The 26,669-nt window shown below is 37.6% G+C and overlaps 2 protein-coding genes across 2 annotated transcripts in view; both read right to left on the reverse strand.

Annotated features, from left to right (window-relative positions):
* Positions 1-26,669, reverse strand: part of CES5A (carboxylesterase 5A) — a 270,897-nt gene that overhangs the window by 240,223 nt on the left and 4,005 nt on the right. The window lies entirely within an intron of this gene.
* On the reverse strand, positions 12,304-14,847 carry LOC114884233 (peroxisomal membrane protein 11A-like). The gene has a single exon (XM_029203077.1). It carries the CDS (start codon positions 13,498-13,500, stop codon positions 12,994-12,996), a length of 507 nt encoding a protein of 168 aa, XP_029058910.1. The 5' UTR covers positions 13,501-14,847; the 3' UTR covers positions 12,304-12,993.

Genomic DNA, 26,669 nt, shown 5'->3' on the forward strand with positions numbered 1-26,669 from the left:
TATATTTGTATATCAAAACATCATGTTCTCCACCTGATACATTTCTATTTGTCAATTATACCCCAATAAAGCTGAAAAAAGAGTGGGTTCTAATCTATTTTCTCAGCAACTAGCTCTGTGACCTTAAACCGTCACATCTCTTCTCTCAGCTTCAGTTAGCTCATTTGTAATTGAAGGGGTTGAACTGTTGCCTTTGTCCTATGGGTCATCTGTGTGCTTCAGCAGAAAAAACAGCTAAACATTTTTAGGTGGCTCAAATGAATAAAAATTAGATTTCAACCACACTGCTGTTATTATTAAATGGCTACCTAATCAGACCTCTCTTTCATCCCAAATTAATCTGTAATGATTTAAATTGTAACTTACAGGTTTTGAAGTGTTTGCTTCTACATTTCCCCCTTTCTCTCCTTTCAACCCATTTGTGGTAAGTGGGGCAGACATTCTATCTCCATAGTCGCCACAGTCTATAGCAGCAATTCTCCAGAGGGTACCTATCACAAATTCTTATTCCTGGGCCCTACTCTAGAGCTACTAAATGAGAATCTCTGAGATTGAGGTCCTGGGATTTGTTCACTTTTCTGACATAATACCTCTAGGTGATTTTTATACACCCTGAATTTAAGAATCACTAGTTTACAGAAAAACATTTGAGGCCCTATTACATGTCAGGCACTATACTAGCTGCTTTGCATATATTCTTTCATTCAGTCCTCATAACAACTCAGTGAAGGGTATATTGTTTTTAAATAAACTTTTTATTTTGGAATAATTTTATATTTATGGAAAAGTTGCAAAGATAACGGTGATAGTATTCACCTCCCCCAGTTTCAGTGGCTCCTATTGCTATTATTTATATTACTGTGGTTAGTTTGTCAAAATTAAGAAACCAACACTGGTAAATTAGTATCGACTAAACTCTAAATTTTATTCAGATTTCACCAGTTCTTTCATTAATGTCTTTTTCTTTTCTAGGATCTAGTCTAGGATACTACATTGCATTCAGTTGTTGTGTCTCCTCTGGTCTGTGACAGTTTGTCTTTGTTTTTCATGACCTTGATAGTTTTAAGAAGTACTGGTCAGGTATTTTGCAGAGTGTTCCTCAAATTGGGTGTGTCTGATGTTTCTCTCACGATGAGACTAGGGTTATGGGTTTTTTGAAAGAATACCACAAAGGGGAAGTGTCTTTCTTATCATTTAACATGGGATATATGATATCCATGTGACATCACTTGGTGATGTTAATAAAGTATATGTTTGTAACCCCAACTCAACCGATTAGGAAACAAAATTTTATGAAGCTCAGTGTTCCACAACTGCTAAGTGATGGAATTAGGGTTAAGTTTCATTTCTTTTCTATGCCATTTTGGTTGCAAGTGACCATTCCAGCTTTATCGTCCCCACATAAAACTCTCCATTTCAGCTTGACTTGTCCTACCCTTATGTTATTTTACACTCCACTCAACTCCCAAGTTTTCCAAGTCCTTCAGTGTTCAGCTCATATCCAATCTGCTCTTTGAAACTCTCCATGACCCCCAACATATTCTTCTTCAATAAAATCTTGCAGCACTTACTGTCTGCCCCTCTAATCTTCCACTTTGCATATATTCTCTTAACCTCTGTCTTTCCAAGCTAAAATGGAATGTTAATGGAGAGAGACCAACCTACATGTGACTCCATGTGCTCCTGAGCTGAATGACCTTGGTATCTCACCAACTGCTATCTTACCCTCTTCAATCTTCCACTCTGTAGTCAGAGGAATGCTTCTAAACTGCAAATCTAATTATACCATTACCTTGCTTAAAACTCTTCAACGCCTCCCCACTATTTACAAAATAAAGTCCGAATATCTGATTCTAACATATGAGGCCCTTCATGATCTGACCCTTGGCTACTATTTCACCTTGTCTCTAGCCATCACCCCACTCTCAACTCCACGGTATCCTGCACTTCAGTCATGAAGAACTACTGGCAATTTCTAGGTGGCCTGTGACCTTTCTGAGCCTTATGCCTTTGCATCTGCTCTGTTATCAGTGAGGATGCCACTGCAGAAGACTCTTCAAACTGGCTGATAGAACAAAAACAATTATAACATCATGTAACAGGAAGTTGAAAAGCAGGGACGGTTGTTCAGAACTCAACAATGTCATTAAAGATACTGGTTCTTTTTATTATCTCTTTGCTTTGCCATCCTCAGACATTTTAATTTGCCCTCAGATTGGCTCCCCTCACAGTCACAAGATGGTTGTGGTAGTTCTAAGCATCCCTTCCAAGCACAGCAATATCTAGAGAAAAAAATGGGGGTGTATCTCTTCCAGTGTTTCCCTCTTAAGGGAAAGAAGCATTTCCTAAAGCCCTCCTAGCAGATTTCCTTTTATATCTCATTGGCCAGAACTGGTTCATATGCCCAGACCTAGGATAATCAAGCAAGAGTGGACTTACCAAAATTGTTGTAAAACAATCAGCACTTCCTCCTGAAGGTAGCAATAAGGTCACTCTCCCTTGGGTCAAGTAGGGGAGGGGACACCTGAGCAAAATCTCGGCACTTCCAGAAAGAAAGAAGGTAATGAGTGCTGAGTGGGCAGCCAGTAGTGGCCGCCACAGTTATTGTTTTCTTATCTTTCTTGTCTACTAGATGGACTCCTTCTCATTTTTTAAGATTCACCTCAAATAATAGCTCTTCCAGGAAGCCTTCTCTGTTGTCACAAAGCAAAATAGACTGCTTCATCCTCTGAACTCCCATATTACTGGGTTCATACCTCTACTATAGCACTTACTACGTAAGTATAATTCTGCTACCCTCAGAAAAAGTGAAACCTTGGAAAAAGGCACCATGTTCTATAAGGCTTTTGAGTTCAAGCTTGTTGAAAGAAAGAGGAAGGAAGAGAGAGAGGGAGGGAGGAAACAACTTAAATTTCTGAGTTCCAGGCTGTTCATCTGTAAAATAGGGATAATTTTCATTCCTAATAGTTGTTTTAAAGATAAAATGGGATAATATACAGAAAGCACCCAACACAGTTCTTAACACATAGCCTCCCATATATTTTTGGAGAACATGTACTCATCTTGTATTTTTTAAATACCATCCTCCCACCCTTCACACACATTTCCTAACAGAATGCTTTGTATATGTATAGTTGCTCAATAAATGTGTTAATAATTTGCATCAATCTAAAAAAATACAGATTACTGAATAAATTAAACAACCAGCCTAGTTTGCCATGTCCTGATTTCCTTTATTAGATTGGCTTAGAGAACTTTTTAATAACATTTCCTAATTTCTCTATTAACAGAATTCTTAATTGAGGCTTTCCTACAACCATCCAGAACATTAGCTCTGCACTCACTGCTTCAGTGACCTTTCACTAGGCACTCTTTTGCTTTTCCACTCCACTCTCTTCAGTATTCTGGACTTCATTTCAGATCTGTCCTTCTGAGGTATGTCTTCCTCCCCTTCCTAACACTTCTTTGTTGCCCAAAATAGGTGATGTCCCTTCGGAGCAAAAACACTTGGCAAATCAGCTAGCTTTAATAGGTACAGCTTTATACTGGTGTCTGAGAGATTGGGGCATGGATGGATTAAATAAAGGAAGAAGCTCACCACCATCTCTTTCTCTCCATGTACCCCTGCATTCCTCAAAGGAGTTTACAAAACATATAAAAATAGCAATACCATACTCATAAAAAATGCACAAGCTAAAGGATGCTAAGTGAGACTTTGCAGAATGCTGAAGAGTAACTAAAACAGCCAGCTCAGAAGATCATCAGAAAGCATGATGAGGAAACATTTGATTAAAGAGCCCTATGCCCAATCCAGCAAACTGGGACTGGAGCTGTTTATGATCAGCATTTAACAAACACACTTCTCCAAAGAAAACTGGAGCATGTAATGTGGCCTGTTTCCTGTAGACTATAATGGATATCTTTAGGACTTCTCTCACCTAGACTAGCTCCTGGTATGATACTGTCAGCTTGGGCTCTGCCTGTACTCAGTTCCTTAGACACCCTGTGAGGTTTTGTGACATTAACCCTGAAAGAAGCAGCAGTATATTACCTAAAGTATTCTTCTCATCCATTGGATATTTGCTTTGAAATACTCTTATTTCCCTGCATGTGAAAATTTTCTATTAGATACCATATTTAATCCTCCTTATATCTGGCATATGTGTGAATGAATATATTTGTGTGGATCGATTCTTATCTCCATGGGTATCAAGGCATGAACATGTTGTTTTATACATGCATATATTCATGCACAAATTTGTATATGTAGGTACTTGAAAATGAATGTGTTTTTACCACTTTGCACTTCTGAAACTCATCTTGAGTTGCATTGTCCTAATTTCTTTGAATGAAAGTAGCAAAATTGCAGCCCAAACTAAAATTGCCCAGAGGCCTCAATTTACAGGTAACTAGCCCAATTTAGTACTCAATTAAATCCTATTCTGTTTAATCTATTAGCAACTGTGTCGACCTGCTTGTCAACTACTATCTTCTTACCTTCTATCCTTAACTCAAAAATCATTCTACATTCTCTTCATTTTCTAGAGTTCATGCCAAGTACCCTACCTGTTATTTGGTATTTCACACACATTCTTAGGGTCATAGTTCTCAAAGCTTGATTTGTATGCCTCTGGTTATCTGTCAAAAAGATTCTTTAGGTGTATAAATAGTCCAAAGAGTGAATCACACAAAAATGGTATGGGTGTCAGGGGAAGGTGTGAAGAATGAGAAGTATTCTTTAGTGAAGATGGATATTATCATAGAATCATAAGGCAGAAAGAATAGATCAACATCCCAACGACATTATCACTGTTGGGTCATCCAGCTATTAACATCTCCAGTGTTGGGGAACTGAGAGCCATCCCCAAACATGCTTTCCGATCATGACAACACTCTCTTGTACATCAAGGTCACATCTGTCTTCCTGTTGTTTCTCCCATTCAAGTATTCATCAAAAGCCCATTAAAGTGGTTAACCTATAGTGGTTAGCCACTGAGCCAGTGACCCCCTTGAGAATCTAATAAAAATGTTGGACCCACTTCAAAAATTGCACATGCAAAAATAATTTTTCTTACAGTTTCAGGGAGCTCACAAGTTCTGTGAAGCCCATCCATCCACGGACTCCCTGGCAAAGAATTCCTCACTACTGTTTTGTCCTGAGTAGAGACATAGAGGAGAAATAAGCCATGGTTTCCTCCTTCAAGGAGCTTACTTTTTAATAGCAAATGCTTGTGAAACATTTCATAGCAATGAGGCAATACATGGTAAAGTACTCATCATACATAGAGGGACAGAAAATTCCACTCTTGCTTATATAGCAGGCTGGAAGGCCTTGCAAGTGGCCACCATGCACTCACATTTTATAAGGGAAATAAAAGCCTTCTGCTGTGTTCTCAGAAGCATCACCTGATGGCACAATAACAGGAGAAAAGAGGAGAGTGCTGGTCATGGTCTGGTACACGGCACTCAATAAATGTTTGGTGAATAAGTAAATGATCCAAGAATAAAATGCTCCTTGATCTTCTGAGGAGCAAGTTGAACAGAACAATAAAAATATTTTATTCGCCTCCAAGCTTTTTTAGGAATAGCATTTCCATCCACTTCACCACTTAATCCAAAAATGTTAAAGCATTTCTAAACCCAAAACAAACCTCTATGAGACATGTTTTAGATGAGTTAATAAAGGTTAAAAAGATGTATCCAAAAAAAAAAAAAAAAAAAGATGTATCCAAGGTCACAAAAGCCAAACTACAGATTAGAACCCAATCAAATCTTAGGAAGGGGGCACTGGTACCTCTATTTTAATTTCTTAATAATGATACCTTCTAACAAAGTATTTGGACAGCTTTAAGAAGAAGTGATTAATTTTCTTTGAAATCCAGATGTTAGTCTGCTTTCTTTATGTGACGGTGACCTTGGAGGTTCAGTAAAGAAACTTCTTCAAATAAGGTAACAGGAAGAACCTTTTAGCCGGTTCATAATCACTTCTATTTGTGCTGTTAACACTGCTCTGTAATGAAACACAAAATGTTTTCTTTCAGCTGGAATTGTTGCTCTTTAGTTCTTTATATGTATGCTATATATTGTAAGGATTGTTTTGTTTGGTGTAGTTTTTGCTTAAGTAAAAAGATATTACAGAAAGACAAATAAAATTTTGCAAGGGGTCAAAGCAGTTAACACTCTACAAACTATAAATGGAATATTCCCCCTTACAATGTCTTTCCCCAGAAAAATCAAAGATTTTGCATAATGTAAAGAGAGATTTGAAAGTATGAATTCAAGTCCTGGCTCTACCATCCAATAATTGTGTGCCTTTGATCAAATCACCTAGCCAATCTGAACCTCTATTTTGTCACCAGTAAAACCAGGGTAATAAAACCTGCCCTATTACCCTCCATGGTTGAAATGAGGTTTACATGAGATTATGCACATGAAAAGAGCCTTTTAAAAGTCTCTATCAGTGTTAAGACAATATAGTTTCATCCAGAAGAGATGCTACCTGGTGATAGTTGGGTCACTGGCGCAATATCAGAGTTTTAGGGGTCAAATTGTAGTAGTGGGTGTAAGAATTAAGATCACTGCCACGCGTACTTCCCTTTTACCTTCTCCTGCACTTCGGCTTGGCTCTACCAGAGTGCTAATCAGCTAAAAAGCATCTGAGTTGCCCCTAATTTCATGAACATTCAAAGCTATTTATTTGGGGGAAAGATAAGACGTATATAATGACTTGTTCCAAAGTCTGATAGCAGAGTAAAAACAGTCAGCAACCGAATTCAGAGACTCCAGGATTCCCAATTTAATTTGTTATTCAGTAGTCAATTGACAGTTACTAATGCACACTAGAATATAAGTACATCTTTATGATAGTGTTGATAAACAAACTTGATAAAGGGGGAAAACGGTCCTTATTTTTAAAATTAATGTATACAGAGTCCAGTGAGTTCAGAGAAACAGCAATTCAGAAGTGTAATCCTGAACAGATGGCTGCTCTCCACATGCTATCTCTGAAGGGGGTTTTTTTTTTCAAGGTAAATAGAAACAAATGTTTTGGTGCATTGTGTACCAAAATACAGATCTCACAAAAAGCATTTTCCAGCATGAAACAATTTTCTTATTAATCATATCTGTAGGACAAAGACAAAAACTGGTGTGAGCTACTTTAGGCATTCACTGTCATTTCATCATTAAATTACTCTTATTAACAGACAATATGTTCAGTTACTTTTAAGATATTCAAGTTATTTTAAATCTGCCCATTCTATCTCCTCATTCCTACCCCACCCTCCCTTGGTTTCTAACAACACTAAGCCACAAAAGTAGTTTGTCTCTCTTTAAAATGTTCCTTTTATAACCAATGAAGTATAAATATACTTTAAGAAATATGTTAAGAATATGTTTTAAGAAAACAATACATATTATTGTTTCATTAACTTATTTATTCAACAAACGTAGTTCAGGGATCTACACAAAGGGTAAAAGATACAAATCCCAATTCTGTCACTGATTATATGACATTAAAGACGCCTCATAACTTCTCCTAGCCTCAGTTCCACCATCAATAATAATAATACCAGACTTGCTCACTTGACAAGCCTGTGTATGAAAATGCTCATCCGTTCATTCATTCATTCTTTCATTCAATAGATATTCATTGAGCCCCTACTCTTTGCTGAGCACTGGCATGGTGCTACAGATATGGTAGTAAACCAAACAGACATGGCCCAGCCTCACGAGCTTAATCTATAACTATTCACAGAAGGAAATTAAAGTGAAAGGTCTTATTTGAACAGGAAAGTGAGAGAAAGATATCCTAACTGTGGAGCCATTAGACTCTAGCCTCTTTTTGCCCAGAGCTACAGGTGAGGCTCCAGAGAAATGGTGTGGATTACAAGAGAAAAACTTTATCAAATATGCAAAAAGGGACCATCTCATAACTGCTTCATTTCTATATTGGCACAAAATATGAGTTAAAATACAATCCAAAATGTTTCTTCCTTTAGGTGTGTTTTTTCCCCCCAATAATCGCTCATAGTGGCTTTTTTTTTTGAAGGTAGGTGTCATAACTTTAAATACAAATGCATAAACAAAAATAGCATTCTAAACAACACAGGAGAGTGTGACTTCTTTTCTAGTCCAGAATTTCCCAAAATGTGGTATGCAGACCACTGCAAGACATGAAATCATTTTAGGTAGTACACAGATAAAATTTTCTTAATGATTATGTGTCTACTTTAATTTATATCAGAAAAGACATAGCACATGAAAACCATGATTTCACTGACATTTGGGCTTAATATGAGGTTAAGAGCCCCCATGAATCATAGGAGCAGGGCTCAGGTGGGCCCATGAATGTTTCCAATCTTCCATCATAACTTTAGAGACACAGGAAGAAGTACAAGTGAATTGAATTTCACATCCTGAATGTCCACATGTATTGCAGCAATCTTACCTGACATAGGCCATACTATTACTGAAAACAGTAGCTCCAGAAATGGTCTTGGGGAAGTCTTCACTGACTCAGCTTGCATCACTTGCCTCTTTAAAGCGAACATCGTGGCCACTGGGATGACAATCTCAAATTGGCCAGGCCTAAGCTTTGTTGCCCCCTCTGGAACCTGGGGCTGGAGCAAATCTACCTAAACTGTATGAATTAACAATGGAAGATATGTGGTTCCACAAAAGAAAACTGAGGGAGTGTTCCTTGTACGTATAATGAGGATAGTAAGTCTTACATTAGAGGATTGTGGTGAGGATTAAATGACCCTGACTGACCCAGTGAATGGCTCAAAGCAAGTGCTCACCAAATGGTGGTACTCTACTAGTGGTAGTAATAATTGCTATTATTATTTGTTAACATGATGGTTGTTGTTGTTATAGCAGTGGTTTTCTAAAACAGTTTTAGGGTCACATTTTTAACTTAATTATTTTATCAACCTAGAAATGAAGGATAATTATTTGAATATAACCTTTGGAGAGTCATTAAGCCAAGGTAGCAATTCCTTCGATTATATCCTTAATTTGTTTATCATCCATGCATAATCCAGGCACTCAATTACCACAATAAAATTTTCAGTGTCTCACCAAATAGGTTTTTGATTCATTCTTAAGTGACACAGTTTTATCATAACATAATTTAATCTAAATAATTATGCAACAATAGTGTTAGTATTTATAGTAATGCTACATTTACAATAAATTGCAATGTATTTTTCATAGAACCCATATGATCTTGTGGGTTAATTTACTGTTTAGAGTTTCAAAATTAAAAGTAGTGATTATAATAATAAACGTATCAGCAAGAACTTACTAATGTTGCTAGAATCTTTACTTGTTAAAAAGCACATTATGTGGTTAGGAACAAGAGTTAAAACAAACGTAAAGATTAAAAAAATAACAAAGCTGGTTAGCCCTCTGTGGACCAAGGATAGCACTGTATACACCCTTTAAGTAACCCAATTAATTGAGGATTTATGATAGACAGACATGAATGCAAAAGTTAACCAAAATATTTCTAGTAAAACAATATATGAGTAAAACATATTTGGTTCATAATTTTATGAGTAAAGATTATTATCTGTTAAGATTATCGTGAAAAAATACACATAACAAATACAAAGCACTGAAGGAAATGAAGCATTGAAAAATTGAACTTTTAAAATATACATACAGTATATTTCTTTTACATTCATTACTTCAAACCTTGACAAATTTCAGGAGAAATGAGACAATGGTGGGTGAAATATTATCTAAATACTATAAATTTTAAATATTCTAGAAGTCATAGGAGGAGTTTTAAAACCCTGAAATTACAAGTGGTAATTGTTGCTGAATTTTTAAAATGTTAAAGTGATTGCCAAAGGAAACAAAGAATAAGCTCACCTTAAAGTTAAATCCTATCCAGAGTGTCAAAAAAATTAAATGATGTATAACCAGAGGTGGCCAGTGTACTACCTTTACATAGTGAAGGCAGCTATAAAGTCCCCCAGAGGGCAAAGCCATTTCTGTTTGTGGCTTTTTTATGTTCTAGTGCTTCCTCACTAGAATCAGTTTTTTAGGAATACCAAATACCAAAGTGTACATCTATACTACATACTTATTAGAAATATAAATGCATGTGGCTTTCTACCAGAAACCTCAACTGAATTAAGAGAAGCACTGGGGTTTTGCTTTTAGTAAAGAATTATGAGTTCTTTTTTCTTTAGAATGTTTGCATCTATGTTCATGAGGAATATTGGTCTGTAATTTTCTTTTATTGTAATGTCTGTCTGGTTCTGGTATCAGGGTGATGCCGGCCTTATAGAATAAGTTGGGAAGTGTTCGCTTCTCTTCAATTTTCTAGAAGTGTCTGTGAGAATTGGTATTTCTTTCTTCTTAAAAGTTTAGCAGAATTCCCAAGTGAAGCTATTTGGGCCTGTCATTTTTTCATGGGAATATTTTTAAATACAAATTTAATTTCTTTAACAGATAGGATTATTCAGGTTATCTATTTCTTCTTGAGCAAGCTTTGATAGTTTGTGTCTTTCAAAATGAATTTGCTTATTTCATCTAAGTTGTTGAATTTATTAGTATCTAAGTTGTTCATAATAGTCCCTCATTATCCTTATTAATACCAGCATAATCTGTAGTGATGCCACTTCTCTCATTCTTGGTATTAGTAATTTGTGTCCTAAATCTCTTTTTCCTTATCAGTCTGCCTAGAGGTTTATCAATTATATTGATCTTCTCAAATAACCAACTTTTGGTTTCATTTATTTTTCTCTATTTTTCTGTTCTATATTTCATTGATCTTTGTTCTAATCTTTACTATTTCCTTTCTTCTGTATACTTTGGATTTAATTTGCTCTTCTAGTTTCTTAAGGTGGAAGGTTAGGTTACTGATTTGAAACTTTTCTTCTTTTCTCACTTAGGTATTTAGCACTATAAATTTCCCTTAAGTACTGCCCTAGCAGCATCCTATGTGTTACATTTTCATTTTAATTCAGTTCAAAATATTTCCTAAATTCCCTTCTGACTTCTTCTGACCCATAGTGAGTTAGAAGTGTGTTATTTAGCTTCCATATATTTGAGGATTTTTCTAGACATCTTTCTATTACTGATTTCTAATTTGATATCACTGTGGATAAAGAACATACTTTACATGGTCTGAATCTTTTTAAATGAATGAAAAAATGTTTTTTGGCCTAGAATATGTGCTTGAAAAGAATTTGCATTCTGCACTTGGGGCATGAAGTGTTCTATAAATGTCATTTAGGTCAGGCTGGTTGACAGTGGTTTTAAAGTCATTTATACTTTTATTGATTTTCTACCTACTTATGAGTCACTGAGAAAGGAGTGTTGAAAATTCCAACTATAGTTCTGGATTTCTCCTTTAATTTATGTCAGTTTTTTTCATATATTTTTAAGGTTGTATTATGATGTGCATAACATTTTTGAATTTTTTTTCTGGATGAATTATCCCTTCATCACTATGAAATGATATTTTTTTCTCCCTGGTAATATTCTTTGCTCTGAAATCTACTTTGATATTAGTTAGTTCCTCTAGTTTACTTTTGATTATTGTTATCTTTTTCCATCCTTTTACTCTTTTTTGTCTATAAATTTATTAGGCATAATTTATTACAGTAGAAGATCTGGACAAAGTAAAAATAGTTAAATTTTTTATTTGCCCTGATCTAGCAGCTTTTATTTCTCTTAAAATTCCCAAAATGTTCTTTCTCAAATCCCGTATCTTGATTGGTCACTTTAAAAATAGAGAGCCAAGAACGTGAGTCTAATTTTTAAGAATCTCAATCACATTTATGGGAAATTTACTTAGTGCACATTTCTTTTCTCATTTCCATTCGGATCAATGTGATGGCTTTACTGGCAGGACTGACACTGACCTCTTACCTGATGGTACTCTATTTCTCTACCTCACTTGCCTCCAATTAAGAGGATCTGTAATCACAAATAAGAACCCAACATCCAAGATGAGAAGTAGAAACGCGAGTAAGTGGCATTGACTCATCGTTCTACTGTCCTCTTCGCTAGCCCCTTACTGTCTTCTCCACCTCCCCCAACCACCCTACAAATATGAACTCTGATTTATTGTAGAATATAGTAGATTTTCATCGTATTCGTGAAATTTCTCAACTGCACAAATTTTGATGAAAATTAATGCATAAGTGCCCAAACTGTTATATGGTTTTAAATAAACAATCCTACTGGTGGATCTAGATATAGTTTTAATTTTTGTAGAATAGAATATAAACCACTGACCAAGAAAGGTTCTAAAAAAGGATTTTCGCACAGTATTCTGGAGAGTCTTGCACTTCCACTCAATCAGGAAGGCAGTGAAATATGGAAAAAGCACTGGATTGGGAGTCAGTTCTGTCCTCAGTTTTAACCTCAGTCTCCTCATCTGTCACAGGGAAACCCGCAGGCATCAATTGTGACTTACCACATTATTTTTACCTCAAGTCGTTTCTATCTGCTTCAGATTTTTTGTTTCCTCACTGCATTACCTAAAGACACAATTTATACTATGAAGGTGCCTGATGCACTTCTGATTTTAATACTGGACAGAGGAAGGACAGGAGCACAGTGATGTAAAAGTCAAGTTAAGAGGCTATAAGCCCAGCTCTCCTCTATCCTGGCACTGGCAGCTATGGAGGAAGTGGGGTAACTGATCAGAGAATAGGGGGCCTCTACTAGATCTGAGAGAGGGTGTGTATCAGTCCTACTGTAGTTGGGCAAAAGTAGTGAGGCACATGGCCCAAAAGTCACTTATATTAGTGTCCACTTGTTAGTTTGGATCTTTTTCAATTTTTCTCTTTCAATTTTTATCCGTTCAGCAACCAGTAAGTTCCTAATATGCACATAAGAGATGTTCAATAAATGTTAGATGAAGGAAAAATACTCAGAAATTCAGAAGTCACTCCAGCGCTCTAGAAAACACATAAGTCTTCACGTTCTCCCCTCCACCGTTCTTGGCCCCTCTGTTCACATTGCAGGTCACTCAGCGCTCATGTGAATAAGTCCGTAAGCACAGCATGACATGGCTGTGCCTAATGCAAATGTCCATTTCACTAACAGGTTGTCTTGAAAGCAGGTACTATTCTTCAGCCCGAAACCACCCCAGTGGGTCTTTAGTTTCATCTGTGGATACGCCACAGTGATGATGCCTGCTATAGAGGACACGAGACCTCCAAGGCCTATGATGCAAGGATTGGACTTATAGATCCCCAGCTGGTCCAAAGGGTTCAAGATATCACAGAAGTTCTTCACTGTGTCCAGGAGCAAGGGAAGATGTTTCTTCAGAGATCGGAATAAGAGAAGAAGAAAGAACTGGAGCCATTCTGTTTCCTCATTAGCCACGCTATACCCAAGACGATCCTGGGATGGTGATTTCTCCCTCTTTGCCCTGTCATGTGCAAACTGTTCCATCTGCAGGGAGATTTCATACAGATCCCTGACCAGGCTCAGCAGAAGAGAATAGTAGTAATGGCGTGCAGCCCACATTCACCATTTCTCTTTGTTAATGCCAGAGGCAAGCCCTGCACTCCTCACGAAGATGATGGGGTCACAGATGAAATAAATCACAAGGTTCAGGCTGGCTAATGTTAGGCATACGCAGAGCACCAGGTCAGTGGCATGAATGCTCTGCTAAGTCGCCTGTACAGCATGTACCACATTGCCTAGTCTGAACCATTTACGGCCAGTGCTCACACTGGACTCCAGTTTCTTGAGCTTCATAACAGCCTCCTCTTTGTCAGCTTTAGGCTCTAACAAATATCTAAGCAGCATGCATGTGTACTTAGCGGCTCTGAAGAGTTGGTCCCGGCCCTGGGTCTGGTTGGTGAAGCTGATAAAGGCGTCCATGGCACCCAGCCCAAGGACAAGAGTTGCACTGGGCTCTGTTGCGAGTCCTCAGGGGCGGCCTACAGGTCCCCGCGGGAGGGTTGGTCTCTGCCCACCTGAGGGGCTGAGTCTCCCCACCCCTGTGGGGGCGGGTGCCCATCCTTTTACTTTTAAACCTAATTGTGTCTTTATATTTCATTTGTATTTCTTGTAAACAGCATATATACTTTGGTCATAGTTTTTTAATCTGATCTGACCATCACTGCCTTTTAATTGGGGTGTTTAGACTATTTTCATTTTAATGACTGACGTGGTTAAGTTTAAGTCTATCATCTTGCCATTTCTTTTCTTTTTTTTTTTTTAAGTTAAACAACAGACTTTATTTGGGTTTCACCAGATTTTCCACGAATGCCCTTTTTTCCAAGATCCAGTCCACTATCACCTTGCATTTAGTTGTCATGACCCCTTAGTCTCCTCCAATCTATCTTTCTGTGTTTCACAGTCTTTCCTTATTTCCCATGGCTTTGACATTTTTGAAGGTCACTGATCAGGTGTTTTGTAGAATGCCCCTCAATTTGGGTTTGGTTGATGTTTTTCATGATTAGATTGGGATTATGGATCTTGAGGAAGTCTACCACAAAAGTGAAGTACTCTTCCCATCACATCATGTTAGAGGTGCACTGTGTCATCATGACTTACTGCTGATGTAAATCTTTTTTTTTTTTTTTTTTGCTGATGTAAATCTTGATCATTTGGTTGAGGTGGTGTCTGCCATGTTTCTCCACTGAAAAGTTACTTTTTTTTTTTTTTTTTTCCCTTTTCATACCCTCTTGGGTAGAAGTGAATCACAAAGTTTAGCTCACACTTAAGGGGAGGAGAATTGAGCTTCACTTTCTGGAGAAAGGAATACTCAAAAATTTTTGGACATACATTAAAACAACCACAGTAATTAATGAATGCTATTTATTTCCTATTTGTCCCAATTATTCTTTTTTCCCTTTTCCTATTTTTCAGCCTTTTTTTTTTTTTTTTTTTTTTTGCGGTACGCGGGCCTCTCACTGCTGTGGCGTCTCCCATTGTGGAGCACAGGCTCCGGACGCACAGGCTCAGCAGCCATGGCTCACGGGCCCAGCCGCTCCGCAGCATGCGGGATCCTCCCAGACTGGGGCACGAACCCGCGTCCCCTGGGTTGAGAGTCGGCAGGCGGACTCTCAACCACTGTGCCACCAGGGAAGCCCTCAGCCTATTTTTGTACTGAATATTTTTTATTACTCCATTTTATCTCCTTTGTTGGCTTACTAGCTAAACTCTTGTTTTACTAGTAGTTGCTTTAGTGTTTATAGTATACATCTTTAATTACAGTGTACTTTCCAGTGATATCAGTTTACATAAAAGAGCCTTAAATTGTACACTTCCATTTCTTTGCTCCTACCTTTTTTTGTCATGTTTTTTACTTATAACTATGCTATAAACCCCACAACACATTGTTAGACAGTCAGTTCTTTTAGAGATTTACATAATAAGAAAAAATCTTATATATTTACCCATGTAATTACTATTTCTGGTGTTCTTTACTTCTTTGTGTAGATCCATATTTCCACTTGGTGCCATTTTCCTTCTGCTTGAATGACTTCCTTTAGACTTTCTTTCTAGTAGTGTAGGTTTACTGGTGATAAATACTTCCAACTTTTGTATTTCTGAAAAAGTTATTATTTTGCCTCTGTTTTTTAAAGAGATTTTTTCTGGGTAGCAAATTCTATGTTGGCAGTATTTTTATTTTAGTACTATCTTATCACTCTCATCCTTACTTTTTTAGGCCACACCACACGGCTTGCGGGATTTTAGTTCCCCGACGAGGGACTGAACCCAGGCCCTCAGCAGTGAAAGCATGGAGTCCTAACCACTGGACAGCCAGATAATTCTGTCTTGCACTTCCTTGATGGTGTCCTTTGAAGCATGAAAGATTCAACTTACCTAGTTTCCTTTTGTTGCTTGTACTTCTGGTGTTGTATTTAAGAAACCATTGCCTCAGTATCACAAAGATTTACTCCTATGGTTTCTTTTAAGAGTTTTATCATTTTAGCTCTGACATTTAGGTCTATGACCAATTTTGAGATAATTTCTGTGTGGGTATGGGGTAGAGATCCAATTTTATTCTTTCAAGTGTGAGCATCTAGAGTGTTCTTTCTCTATTAGATTATCTTGGCATCCTTGTCAAAAATCAGTTGACCATAAATGGAAGGGTTTACTTCTAGACTCTTAACCCTATTCCATTAATCTATATGTCTGTCCTTGTACCAATATTACACTGTCTTCATTACCATAGCTTTCTAGTAAGTTTTAAAGCCAAGATGTGTAGTCCTCCAACTTTCTTATTCTTGTTCAGAATTATTTTAGCTATTCTGGGTCCCTTGCATTTCCATATGAATTTTAGGATCAGCTTGACAATTTCTTCAAAAGAAGCCAACTGAGACTTTGATAGGCATTATATTGAACTTGTAGATCAATTTGGGGAGTATTTCCATCTTAATAATATTGTATTCCAACCCAGGAACATGGGATGTCTTCTCATTTATTTGGATCTTCAATTTTTTTCAACAAAACTTTGTAGTTTTCAATGAAAAAGTCTTGCACTTCTTTTTTAAAAATTTATTCTTAACTATTTTATTGTTTTCGATGTTATTGTAAATTTGTTTCCTTAATTTCATTTTCAGATTGTTTATTGCTTGTGCATTGAAGTACAGCTGACTTGCATATTGTCACTTGCAGTGGTTAGGAATCTGCCTGCCAATGCAGGAGACACGGATTTCCCTGGCCCGGAAAGATCCCACATGCCGTGGAGAAACTAAGCCCGTGCGCCACAAGTACTGAGCCTGAGCTCTAGAGCCCACAAGCCACAACTACTGAGCCCATGTGCCACAGCTACTGAAGCCTATGCGCCTAGAGCCCATGCGCCGCAAGAGAAGCCACAACGAGAAGCCTGCGCACCACAATGAAGAGTAGCCCCCATGCACCACAACTAGAGAAAGCCCGCGCACAGCAATGAAGACCGAACACAGCCAAAAGAAAGAAAAAAAAATTGCAGAATTTCATTTATATCCTGCAACCTTGCTAGGTCTTGTCAACTACAAATAGAAATAATTTTACTTCTTTCTTTCTTTCCAATCTGGATGCCTTTTATTTCTTTTTCTTGCCTAATTACCCTGGCCAGTATCTCCAGTAAAATGATAAATAGCAGTAGTGACAGCTGACATCCTTACCTCATTTTTGATCTTAGGAAGAAAGCATTCAGTCTTTCACCATTAAATATGGTGCTACTTATCTGTGGGATTTTCATGGATGCCCTTTATTTATCAGACTGAGGAAGTTCTCTTCTATTCCTACTTTTTTCACTGTTTTTACCATGAAAGACTGCTGGATTTTGTCAAATGCCTTTTCTGCATCAACTGAGATGACCATGTGTTTTTGTGCTTCATTCTATTAAGATGGTGTATTACACTGATTTTCAGATATTAAACCAAATTTGGATATATTCCCGGGATAAACACCGCTTTCTCGTGGTGTACCCCTTTATTCCATGACTGGATTCAGTTTGCTAGTATTTTAAAAGGATTTTTATGTCTATATTCACAGGGGATACTGATCTGAAAATTTACTTTCTTACAATATCTTTGGTTTTGGTATCAGAATAATACTAGTGTTACAGATTAAGTTCTTCTATTTTTTGAAATCGTTTGTAAAAGACTGGAATTGATTCTTTAAATGTTAGGTAGAATTTACCAGTGAAGCTGTTTGTGCCTGGGATTTGTGGGAAATTTTAAATTACTAATCCAATCTCTTTACTTGTTATAGGTCTATTCACATTTTTTTACTTCTTCTTGAATCACTTTCAGTTTGTCCATTTCATTTAAGTTATCTAATTAGTTGACATACAATTATTCATAGTACTCCTTTGTAATCTTCTTTTTCTCTAAGGTTAATGGTAATATTCCCTCTTTAACTTCTGATTTTAGTAATTTGAGGCTTCTCTCTATTTTTCTTTATCAGTCTACTAAAGGTTTGTATTTTATTGATCTTTTCAAAGAACAAAATCTTGGTTTCATTGATTTTCTCTACTGTTTTTCTATTCTCTATTTCATTTATTTCCACTTTTATCTTATTATTTATTCCTCTGCTAGCTTTGAGTTTAGTTTGCTCTTCTCTTATGATGGAAAATTAGAATATTGATTTTAGATTTTCTACTTTTATAATATAGGCACTTACAGCCATAACTTTCCCTCTAAGCATGACTTTAGCTGACCCTTAAGTGGTGGCATGTTGTGCTTTCACATTCATTTATTTCATAATATGTTCTAATATCCCTTGTCATTTCTTCTTTGGCCCATTCATTATTTAGGAATGTGTTATTTATTTTCCACACATTTGTGAATTTCCCAAATTTCCTCCTGGTATTAATTTCTAATTTAATTCCATTGTGGTTGGAAATGCTCTTTGTTGATTTCAACCCTTTTAAGTTTACTGAGGCTTGTTTTGTGGCCTATCATTGGTCTAGCCTGGAGAATATTCAATGTCGGCTTGAGAAGAACATGTATTCTGCTGTTTTGGGGGTGGAGTATTCTACAGATGCCTGTTAGGCCTGATTGATTTATACGTTGTTCAAGTCTTCTATTTCCTTGTTGATCTTCTGCCTAGTTATTCATTCATTCTTTTTTTTTTTTTTTTTTGCGGTACGTGGGCCTCTCACTGTTGTGGCCTCTCCCGTTGCGGAGCACAGGCTCTGGACGTGCAGGCTCAGCGGCCATGGCTCACGGGCCCAGCCGCTCCGCAGCATGTGGGATCTTCCTGGACTGGGGCACGAACCTGTGTCCCCTGCATCGGCAGGCGGACTCTCAACCACTGCACCACCAGGGAAGCCCTATTCATTCATTATTGAGAACAGGATATTGAAGTCTCCAGTTATTACTGCTGAATCATCTATTTCTCCATTCAATTCTGTTTTGTATGTTTTATTTCATGTATTTTCAGGCTTTGTTGTTAGGTGCATATATGTTTATAATTGTTATATATCTAAATGTTATAAATTATTATATCTTCCTGATATCTTCCTTTTATCATCATAAAATATCCCTCTTTGTCTCTAGTAACACTTTTGTCTTAAAGTCTATTTTGTCTGATATTAGTATAACCACTACAGCTCTTTTTTAGTTACTATTTTCTTGGTGTATCTTTTATCCATCCTCTTACTTTCAATGTATTTGTGTCTTTGAATCTAAAGTGCATCTCTTGTAAACAGCATATAACTGAATCATACCTCTGCCTTTCACTTGGAGCATTTAATCCATTTACATTTAATGTAATTGCTGTAAGGTATGATTTACGTCTGACTCAGTTTTATAAATTCTTTTTTCTCTGTGTTTCATTTTTGATAGCTTGTATTTTGTGCAGTCAAGTTCATGAATCTTTTCTTCTTTAACATTTAATATGCTGTTAGTGTATTTTTTATTTAAGACATAATTTTCACCTCTAGACGTTTAATTTGTGCCTTTTAAAAAACATATTCTGGGCTTCCCTGGTGGTGCAGTGGTTGAGAGTCCACCTGCCAATGCAGGGGACATGGGTTGGTGCCTGGTCTGGGAAGATCCCACATGCCGTGGAGCGGCTAGGCCCGTGAGCCATGGCTGCTGAGCCTGCGTGTCTGCAGCCTGCGCGTCTGGAGCCTGTGCTCCACAATGGGAGAAGCCACAACAGTGAGAGGCCCGTGTACCACAAAAAACAAACAAATAAAACCATATTCTAAGTATCTACCTATAGATAGGATGCAATTATAATAATTTTTAATGTCCTTCTTTACTAATTCTAATATCTGTGTCAGTTCTAACTTGGTTTTTTTTGATGGACTGCTCTCAACATTATGCGTAAGATTTTCTTGCTTATTTGAATGCATGGGAATATTCATTTGCATGTTAGACATTGTGACTGTTCCCTTGCTGCGAGATGAGTATTTTTGTATTTCCTTATATATTCTTGAGTTTTATTTCATGACATAGTTAAGTTCCTCAGAAACCATTCGATCATTTTAGATCTTGCTTGTTAGGCAGGATCAATGATTAGTCCCTGACTACTGATTACTCCCCACTACTGAACAAGATCCTAAATACTCTCTCCAATACTCTATGAATTATAGATGTTCTGGTCTGGCTAATAAGAACAGGCACTATTATTGGACCTCTGTGAGTGCTGCCACTGCTCCCTCTAATCCTCTCTGATGGCTTTTTCCCCAGTCTTGGGCAGTCTCCTCACATGCATGTACCAATCAGTAATCTGAATACTCAAGAGGACCTCTGGAAATATCCAGAGTTCTCTCTCTGTGCAGTTCTCTCCTCTTCAATACTCTGTCATGAGAACTCCAGCTTCCTTAGGTCCCCTCGATTCTCAGCTCCATCTCCTCAACCCAGGGATTCTGCTGAGCTCCACCTAGATTTCCCCTTCCTGCTCCACAACCTGGAAACTCCCTCAAAGCAGTAAGCTTTGGCAATAATAGGGTTACCTCATTTGTTTCTTGTCTCTCAAGAATCAATGTCCTTTACTGCCTGATGTCCAAGGTCTAAAAAACATTATCTTGTGTATTTTGCTTTGTTTTATTTTCCAGTTGTTTCAGGTGAGAGGGTAAACAGGCAGTACCTGTTACTCCATCTTGGCCAGAAACATAAATCTTTTCCTGAGTTTCTTGATAACACCCAGGGGTTAAAAAATTGCTCAGAATTTTTTCAAATTCTGGGCACTGGGAATATACCTTATCACACACTTGATACAATGGAATAGGAGGTACACAACATGCCCTATGAAGTATTCTTTCCAAAAGTGTTTAACCTGAATCTGAGGAATACTGCATCTGAGCCAGGGTGGTCCTCATATAAGCCAATACCTTACAATAGAGAGCAGTTCTTCTGCACCTGGATTCCTCCTGTCTCCAGAATTCTCGTGTCCAGCTCCATTATCTTTATGCCATCTATACATGAATTTATGTTACTCCTATAATGGCATACATAGGCACATTGATGAGGCAATATTTAAGCATGAATCCAAACCCAAGAGGAAGAACTTTCCTCTATGGCCCCAAAATAAATGCAGGGTGCTGACGGAGACAATGATTCATGCATTTCTAAAACACCCTGTTATCTTTACCACAAGAAATTAGAGCCCAAAGCATGAGCAAAATCTGGACTCTTTAAATTGTGGTATATGCTTGGATGACTTAATAGCTAGGTATAAGAACCTCTGTAAAGTTTCTAATGAGCAGAAAAACAGAAACAAAAATAATATTCTAAAATGTAACAATGATTATGATATTCAGAAATTCCTTATGGAAAAGTCAAAATCTTTCTGACTGTCAAAATCAAGTTTGGTTAGTAATGGGATGAGCCTAAGGAAGGATCAAGTCCCAGAAACTAGAATAGGGGTCTTAAACTGTGGTTTTTGTACTATCTACCTCAAAATTATTTAGGGATATACGTTTAAATGCAGATGTCTAAGCCCTGTTTCACAGAGTTACTGAATCACAATCTCTAAGGGTGGAACCCCAGAACCTGCACTTTTACTAAGCACTCTTCGTGATTTTCATGAACATTAAAGTTTGAGAATGACTATAAGTAATCCCATTGGAACAAGGCAGGACATCAGGTCCACTCAATAGGCACCAAAAAGAAAAAATCCAAAATGCAGGCAAGACATGCTATCAAGGGAATCTGACAGTAAGTAGAGGGTTCATGTAGACAATTATAGAAGTGGGAGGAAGGTTCTACAATGTCAACACATGGAAATCCAAAAGTGGAGTGATTTGTTAGGAGTCAGGCATTGGCAATAGGTAAAGTTTCAAACAAACTGATGATGGGCGTCAGAGATGTAGCAGTTTGTAGTAAGGATCCAGTTGTGCAGACTTGGGTTTAAGGATTGGGTTCTAATTTCCATGAAATTGAGGAGATCAAAATAGAACTCCAATCCCAAAGCAGGGTCAGAGTCAGATACAAGAACCTAAAAAATGCCTGTTACTGGAACCAGTCACAAGGACCAAGGTGAGAGCCTACTCCTTAGGGACAAGGTTAGCTCAAAGAAGGACCAGCACAGAGACTAATTTGATGCGCAGCCACCAAGCAGCACAACTAGGGGCTCTTGGATTTAACTGCTCATGGCCTGTATCAGTCCAGGGGCCGATACAAGGGTTAGCTTGCCCCAGGCAACTAAGTGGCCCTGCTGAAAGGACTGGAAAAGACCTATCTGACCCAACTTCTCATCCCCTACTTGAATTCTCTTTCAGGCATAGCCTCAGGATGTTGTCACAGAGATAACAGTGGTTTTTCTAAGTAGTTATAATAATGGCAGTCAGCTGTGAAACAGGCTGATTCCTAAATAGAATAGCTCCCTGAGGTGAGCAAGGGGCAACTGGATTCTGGAGCCAACAGCAGGTTGTCTTCACCCCCAAGAAATTCTGAAGTGTCACAGCCTAGGGTTGAGAACCCAGGTGTCCTGTGTTCAACTCTACTTTTCTTTAAAATAACAGATCACTTTTTCAGTGAAAGAACAACTTTTTTTTTTTTTTTGCAGTATGCGGGCCTCTCACTGGTGTGGCCTCTCCCATTGCGGAGCACAGGCTCTGGACGCGCAGGCTCAGCGGCCATGGCTCACGGGCCCAGCCGCTCCGCGGCATGTGGTATCTTCCCAGACCGGGGCACGAACCCATGTCCCCTGCATCGGCAGGCGGACTCTCAACCACTGCACCACCAGGGAAGCCCCCAAGAACAACTAATTTTTAGCTCACTATTGGATGAACTCATAAATCCTTTCTTTCATGCTTAAGTTCCTTCATGCTTAGAGACTGATATCTGTAAGGTGGTAGAAGCATATGCCGAATTCCTCCACTCCCTCGATGAAACCTTTTCAGCAAGTAGGCAGGAAGCAACTAGTAATCACTAACCAAGCGATTACTAATCTGGCAGATACACTCTAGGGGTGTGGGAAGTGAGTGAAGAATTGAGATAACTGTCAGAACAAATGCCAGAGAAAATCACAAGAAGGGCAAGACTGAATAGATCTAGTAGAGGCTGTTGAGAGAAGGCCAACCCCTTGTCAAGCTCATCTGCCCCTTTGGTTACTTACCACTGGCTGTCTCACTCCTGGATCTATGCGACTCCCTTGACACTCCTTCCCCAGCCCTGTGGGATGTTCCCCACTCATCCCATTCACCCACAAAGAAATACTCTCAAAATCAATTGGGTGGTGATTATGAGCCATCATGTGCCTGCTGTGCTAAAACGGATATAAGGCAATTTGGAGAAAACCTTTCAAGATAGGATTTAAAAAAAATTCCAGTATATCTAGGAGTGGTGTCACTTCTAAGTTGAAAAATCAAAGTCAAGCTACAATCCTTTCATAATATTGGCTTGTTTTGTTTACAAAGGTGTTATATTTCTAAAGCAAATGCCATAAGAAGTATGAAAGGTTTACTCGATCTGAAGGGAGGAAAAAAGAAACAGGAACCATTTCAATAGTGGAACAAATGGACTTGGATTCAAGAACTGAATGGATCTGTAACGTTTTCTTGCTTTGCCCTGTGGAGGGGTCTATTGCTCTGCCTTCAACAGTTTCCTAAATGTCACTCTCCAAGGTCTCTGTTCACTTAACTCAGATTTAGAATTATGGATGCAGAATACAGAAGATGCCTAAAATTCCATTCCTTAATTGAGGAAATTGAGGTCTGGAAAGAGAACAGAATTTCCCAAACCAAGACTAAAAGTTTTGTCTCTTGATTCCTAGTCCAGTGCTCTTTTCACTCTGTTGCCCTTCTTGATGTTACTTTTTTTTAGTTTTGAAAATTACTTTTCCAACCTACTGGGACTAAAGCTTTTCAATATCTTCCTTTAATAGTTGTATATCATCTACTCCCCATTTCTGGTTGTTACCTTTATGAGGGAGAGGGTGTTGCAAAACATGGAGAATATTCTGATAATTATACACTACAAAGATAATCTATTTTGTATTAAGAACTAGGAATAATTTATTAGAATAAATATCATTGGATCATGAATTGTTTAAAGTTCATTTATGATGATCAATAATATCTGACAAAGGGGGGAAGGAGTATTGAGTAAAGTAATAACTCACTAAAATATAAATAATATAATTGGTCTAGGTACTGTTTAAAAGAGAAACTTAAAAAGAATCTGAAAAAGAATATATATATGTGTATATATGCATATATATGTGCATATATGTGTATATATATATACCCACACATATGTATAATTGAAACACTTTGCTGTACACCAGAACTTAACACAACACTGTAAATCAACTATACTTCAATTTAAAAAACAGCAACTTAGATATAATCTTTGAACCTTGGATCTTAGGGAAGTGGCATAATGTGGCAGAAAGGACACTGTCTTCGAATTCAGAAAATTTGGGTGACCATCTGATTATGTAATTTACCAGCTGCATGATCTTAGGTAAATCAGTTGAACTTCCCTAAGCTTAATTTTATTATGCATAAAATGTAAATAGAAATCTGGGCTATTTCAAAGGGTTCTTAAAAGGATCAAATTAAATAATGTATGAGAGAGTGCTATAATTCAAAGATCAGGGACTATATGCACCATGATGGCAGGGGACCTAGTGTGTTGTTTTCAACAGTGTATTCCCAGTGTATTCCTAGAACAGAGTCTGGCATAGTAAACACAGTAAACACAATAAGTATGTATTAAATAAATGAAGGCAATGATAGGAAAAATTTCATTCTTATCACTATTTTCTTACTGGAGAAATGTTTATGGTAGTATAAAGCCAAGTATCAGAGTAGAGCAGAAGTGAGAGAAGCAAAAAAGAAGGAAAGAAGGATTGGTGTCACATCTTTCCTAAAACAGAAGCAGAGGTGGTAGAATCAAAGAAAGGATGATCAAATCGAACAATCCCCAAATTTACCCTTTTTCTTTCCCTGCCCCATTCATCCCACCTCTCAATCCATGAAAATTAATCCCAGTATTAATTTTTTTAAGATTGCTTTTGGGCATCCACCTCTTTAATTTTGGTCATTTTAAGCCATTACATTCAATGTTTTTATTGAAATCTGTATATGTCCTCTCTTTGGTCATTAGGGACAGTGCTGTTTTTAATTTATATTGGATGTAACTAATTCAGAGTCCTCCCTCCTCCTTTTTCTTTCCTCTTCTCTTAGCCCTCTCCAAAGGCTACAGTGGCCAAGGGGAAAGACAGCCAACTGCATGTGTTCCTTGAGAGGAAAATCAGTTCAGTTCTTTCCTTTCTACTTCAAGCTCTGAATGATCCTAGCTAAAAGTCCTATGGGATAGGTGTCTGGTTGAAAATACATCTCACTCTGAATTACCCTTCTTCAATTTTATAGATGTGCTCCATCACACACACACAGGAATTTTATAAAAATGTTTTTCTCTGCCACAGAGGTCAGGGTTTTACAGGCCTTTGGGGAACAGGTAATACACCCAAATGTTAGCTCAACTGAAGAACCATGTTTCCCCACTGGAACACTATGTTCTTGGTACTTGGCAGACTTTGGGAACACCCCAAACCACATGTACTTTAGAGGATGCAGACAGGTCACAAAATTAAATCATTCTAGTCTGGCCAAACACCCTCAACCTACTTCTAATAAGTTTGAATTAATTGATAGCCTCCCCCTCCCCCAGTCACACTTCTTACAGACAATCCAAACTGGTTTTAACTGAATTCAGATAAATTCACCTACTTTTTGCCTTCACAAACACAACTGACAGGAGCAAACAGAAACATTTCTATCTTTAAGGAGCAATGCGGTAATAAGACTTTGGACCTTGAAGCTTACAGAAGACTAATGAGATAATGTCTAAATGTGTTTGAGCTGCATGTATGAAAGGCTTATGGAGATAGAGAATATGATAAATAATGCAAGAAATCTTTGTGTTAGGAAATCTCTTGTCTTCTGGAGGACAAGAGTATTAAATAATACTTTACAAACATGTACCAGCTAATCACATCTGTCAACTCTAGCCCAGGTAAGTTAAAAAGTCCTATTATCCCTATTATAACAAAAAAGAATCTTGGTTTCCGATGAAAGGTTTTCCAAGAAAATGCCAACAGGAATCACGGCTGTTAGGAAATGCTTTCATTTTAAGCCAAGCTTCCAACTTCAATTTCAGCTCTTGGTCAGTCTTATCAATGTGAAAGCACCAGTCCTAGCCCCCTCCAACTTTCCACTCAATTCAAGCCAAATGCATCCCTGTGGGATTCTCTTGCTATCCTAAATTGAGAAAAATCACAAAGCACACTCTCTTTGGGGTTCTTGAACCATCAAAATACACTCAGCAAATAATGTTCTCAACACCGACCACATAATGGACTTCAATAACCTAAGAGCTCAACTCAATTATCTACAAGGCTTCAAGCAAGTGCCTTCGTTTAAAAGTACACAAAACCTTTATTTATCCCATGTCATCTTTTATTCCTAACAATGATAAACTGATTTTTTTCATGAAGTCCGCAAAATAACAAATGAGAGAAGAAATTTAGCAAAGAATATTCTGATGGAAACTTCAAAAACATTTGGCATATGCTCTTCTCACAAGTTCCTAAATACCAACAAATCTCCCATTTGTTTGTTTAAAATCAGTATCATTTCATTTTTCAGAATCTTACTTGAAAATAAGTCATTACCTCTTTGAACTCACCCAATCTTAAAAGTTTTCCAGAATGAAGTCACAAAATTTCTATTAGAAAAATCAAAAAGTCTCAGAACTGCAAAGAACTTTGATATATGATCTGATTTA

The sequence above is a fragment of the Monodon monoceros genome, unplaced genomic scaffold, assembly GCF_005190385.1.
Source record: "Monodon monoceros isolate NGI ecotype Baffin Bay Population unplaced genomic scaffold, NGI_Narwhal_1 Super_Scaffold_10, whole genome shotgun sequence".
Taxonomy (NCBI): domain Eukaryota; kingdom Metazoa; phylum Chordata; class Mammalia; order Artiodactyla; family Monodontidae; genus Monodon; species Monodon monoceros.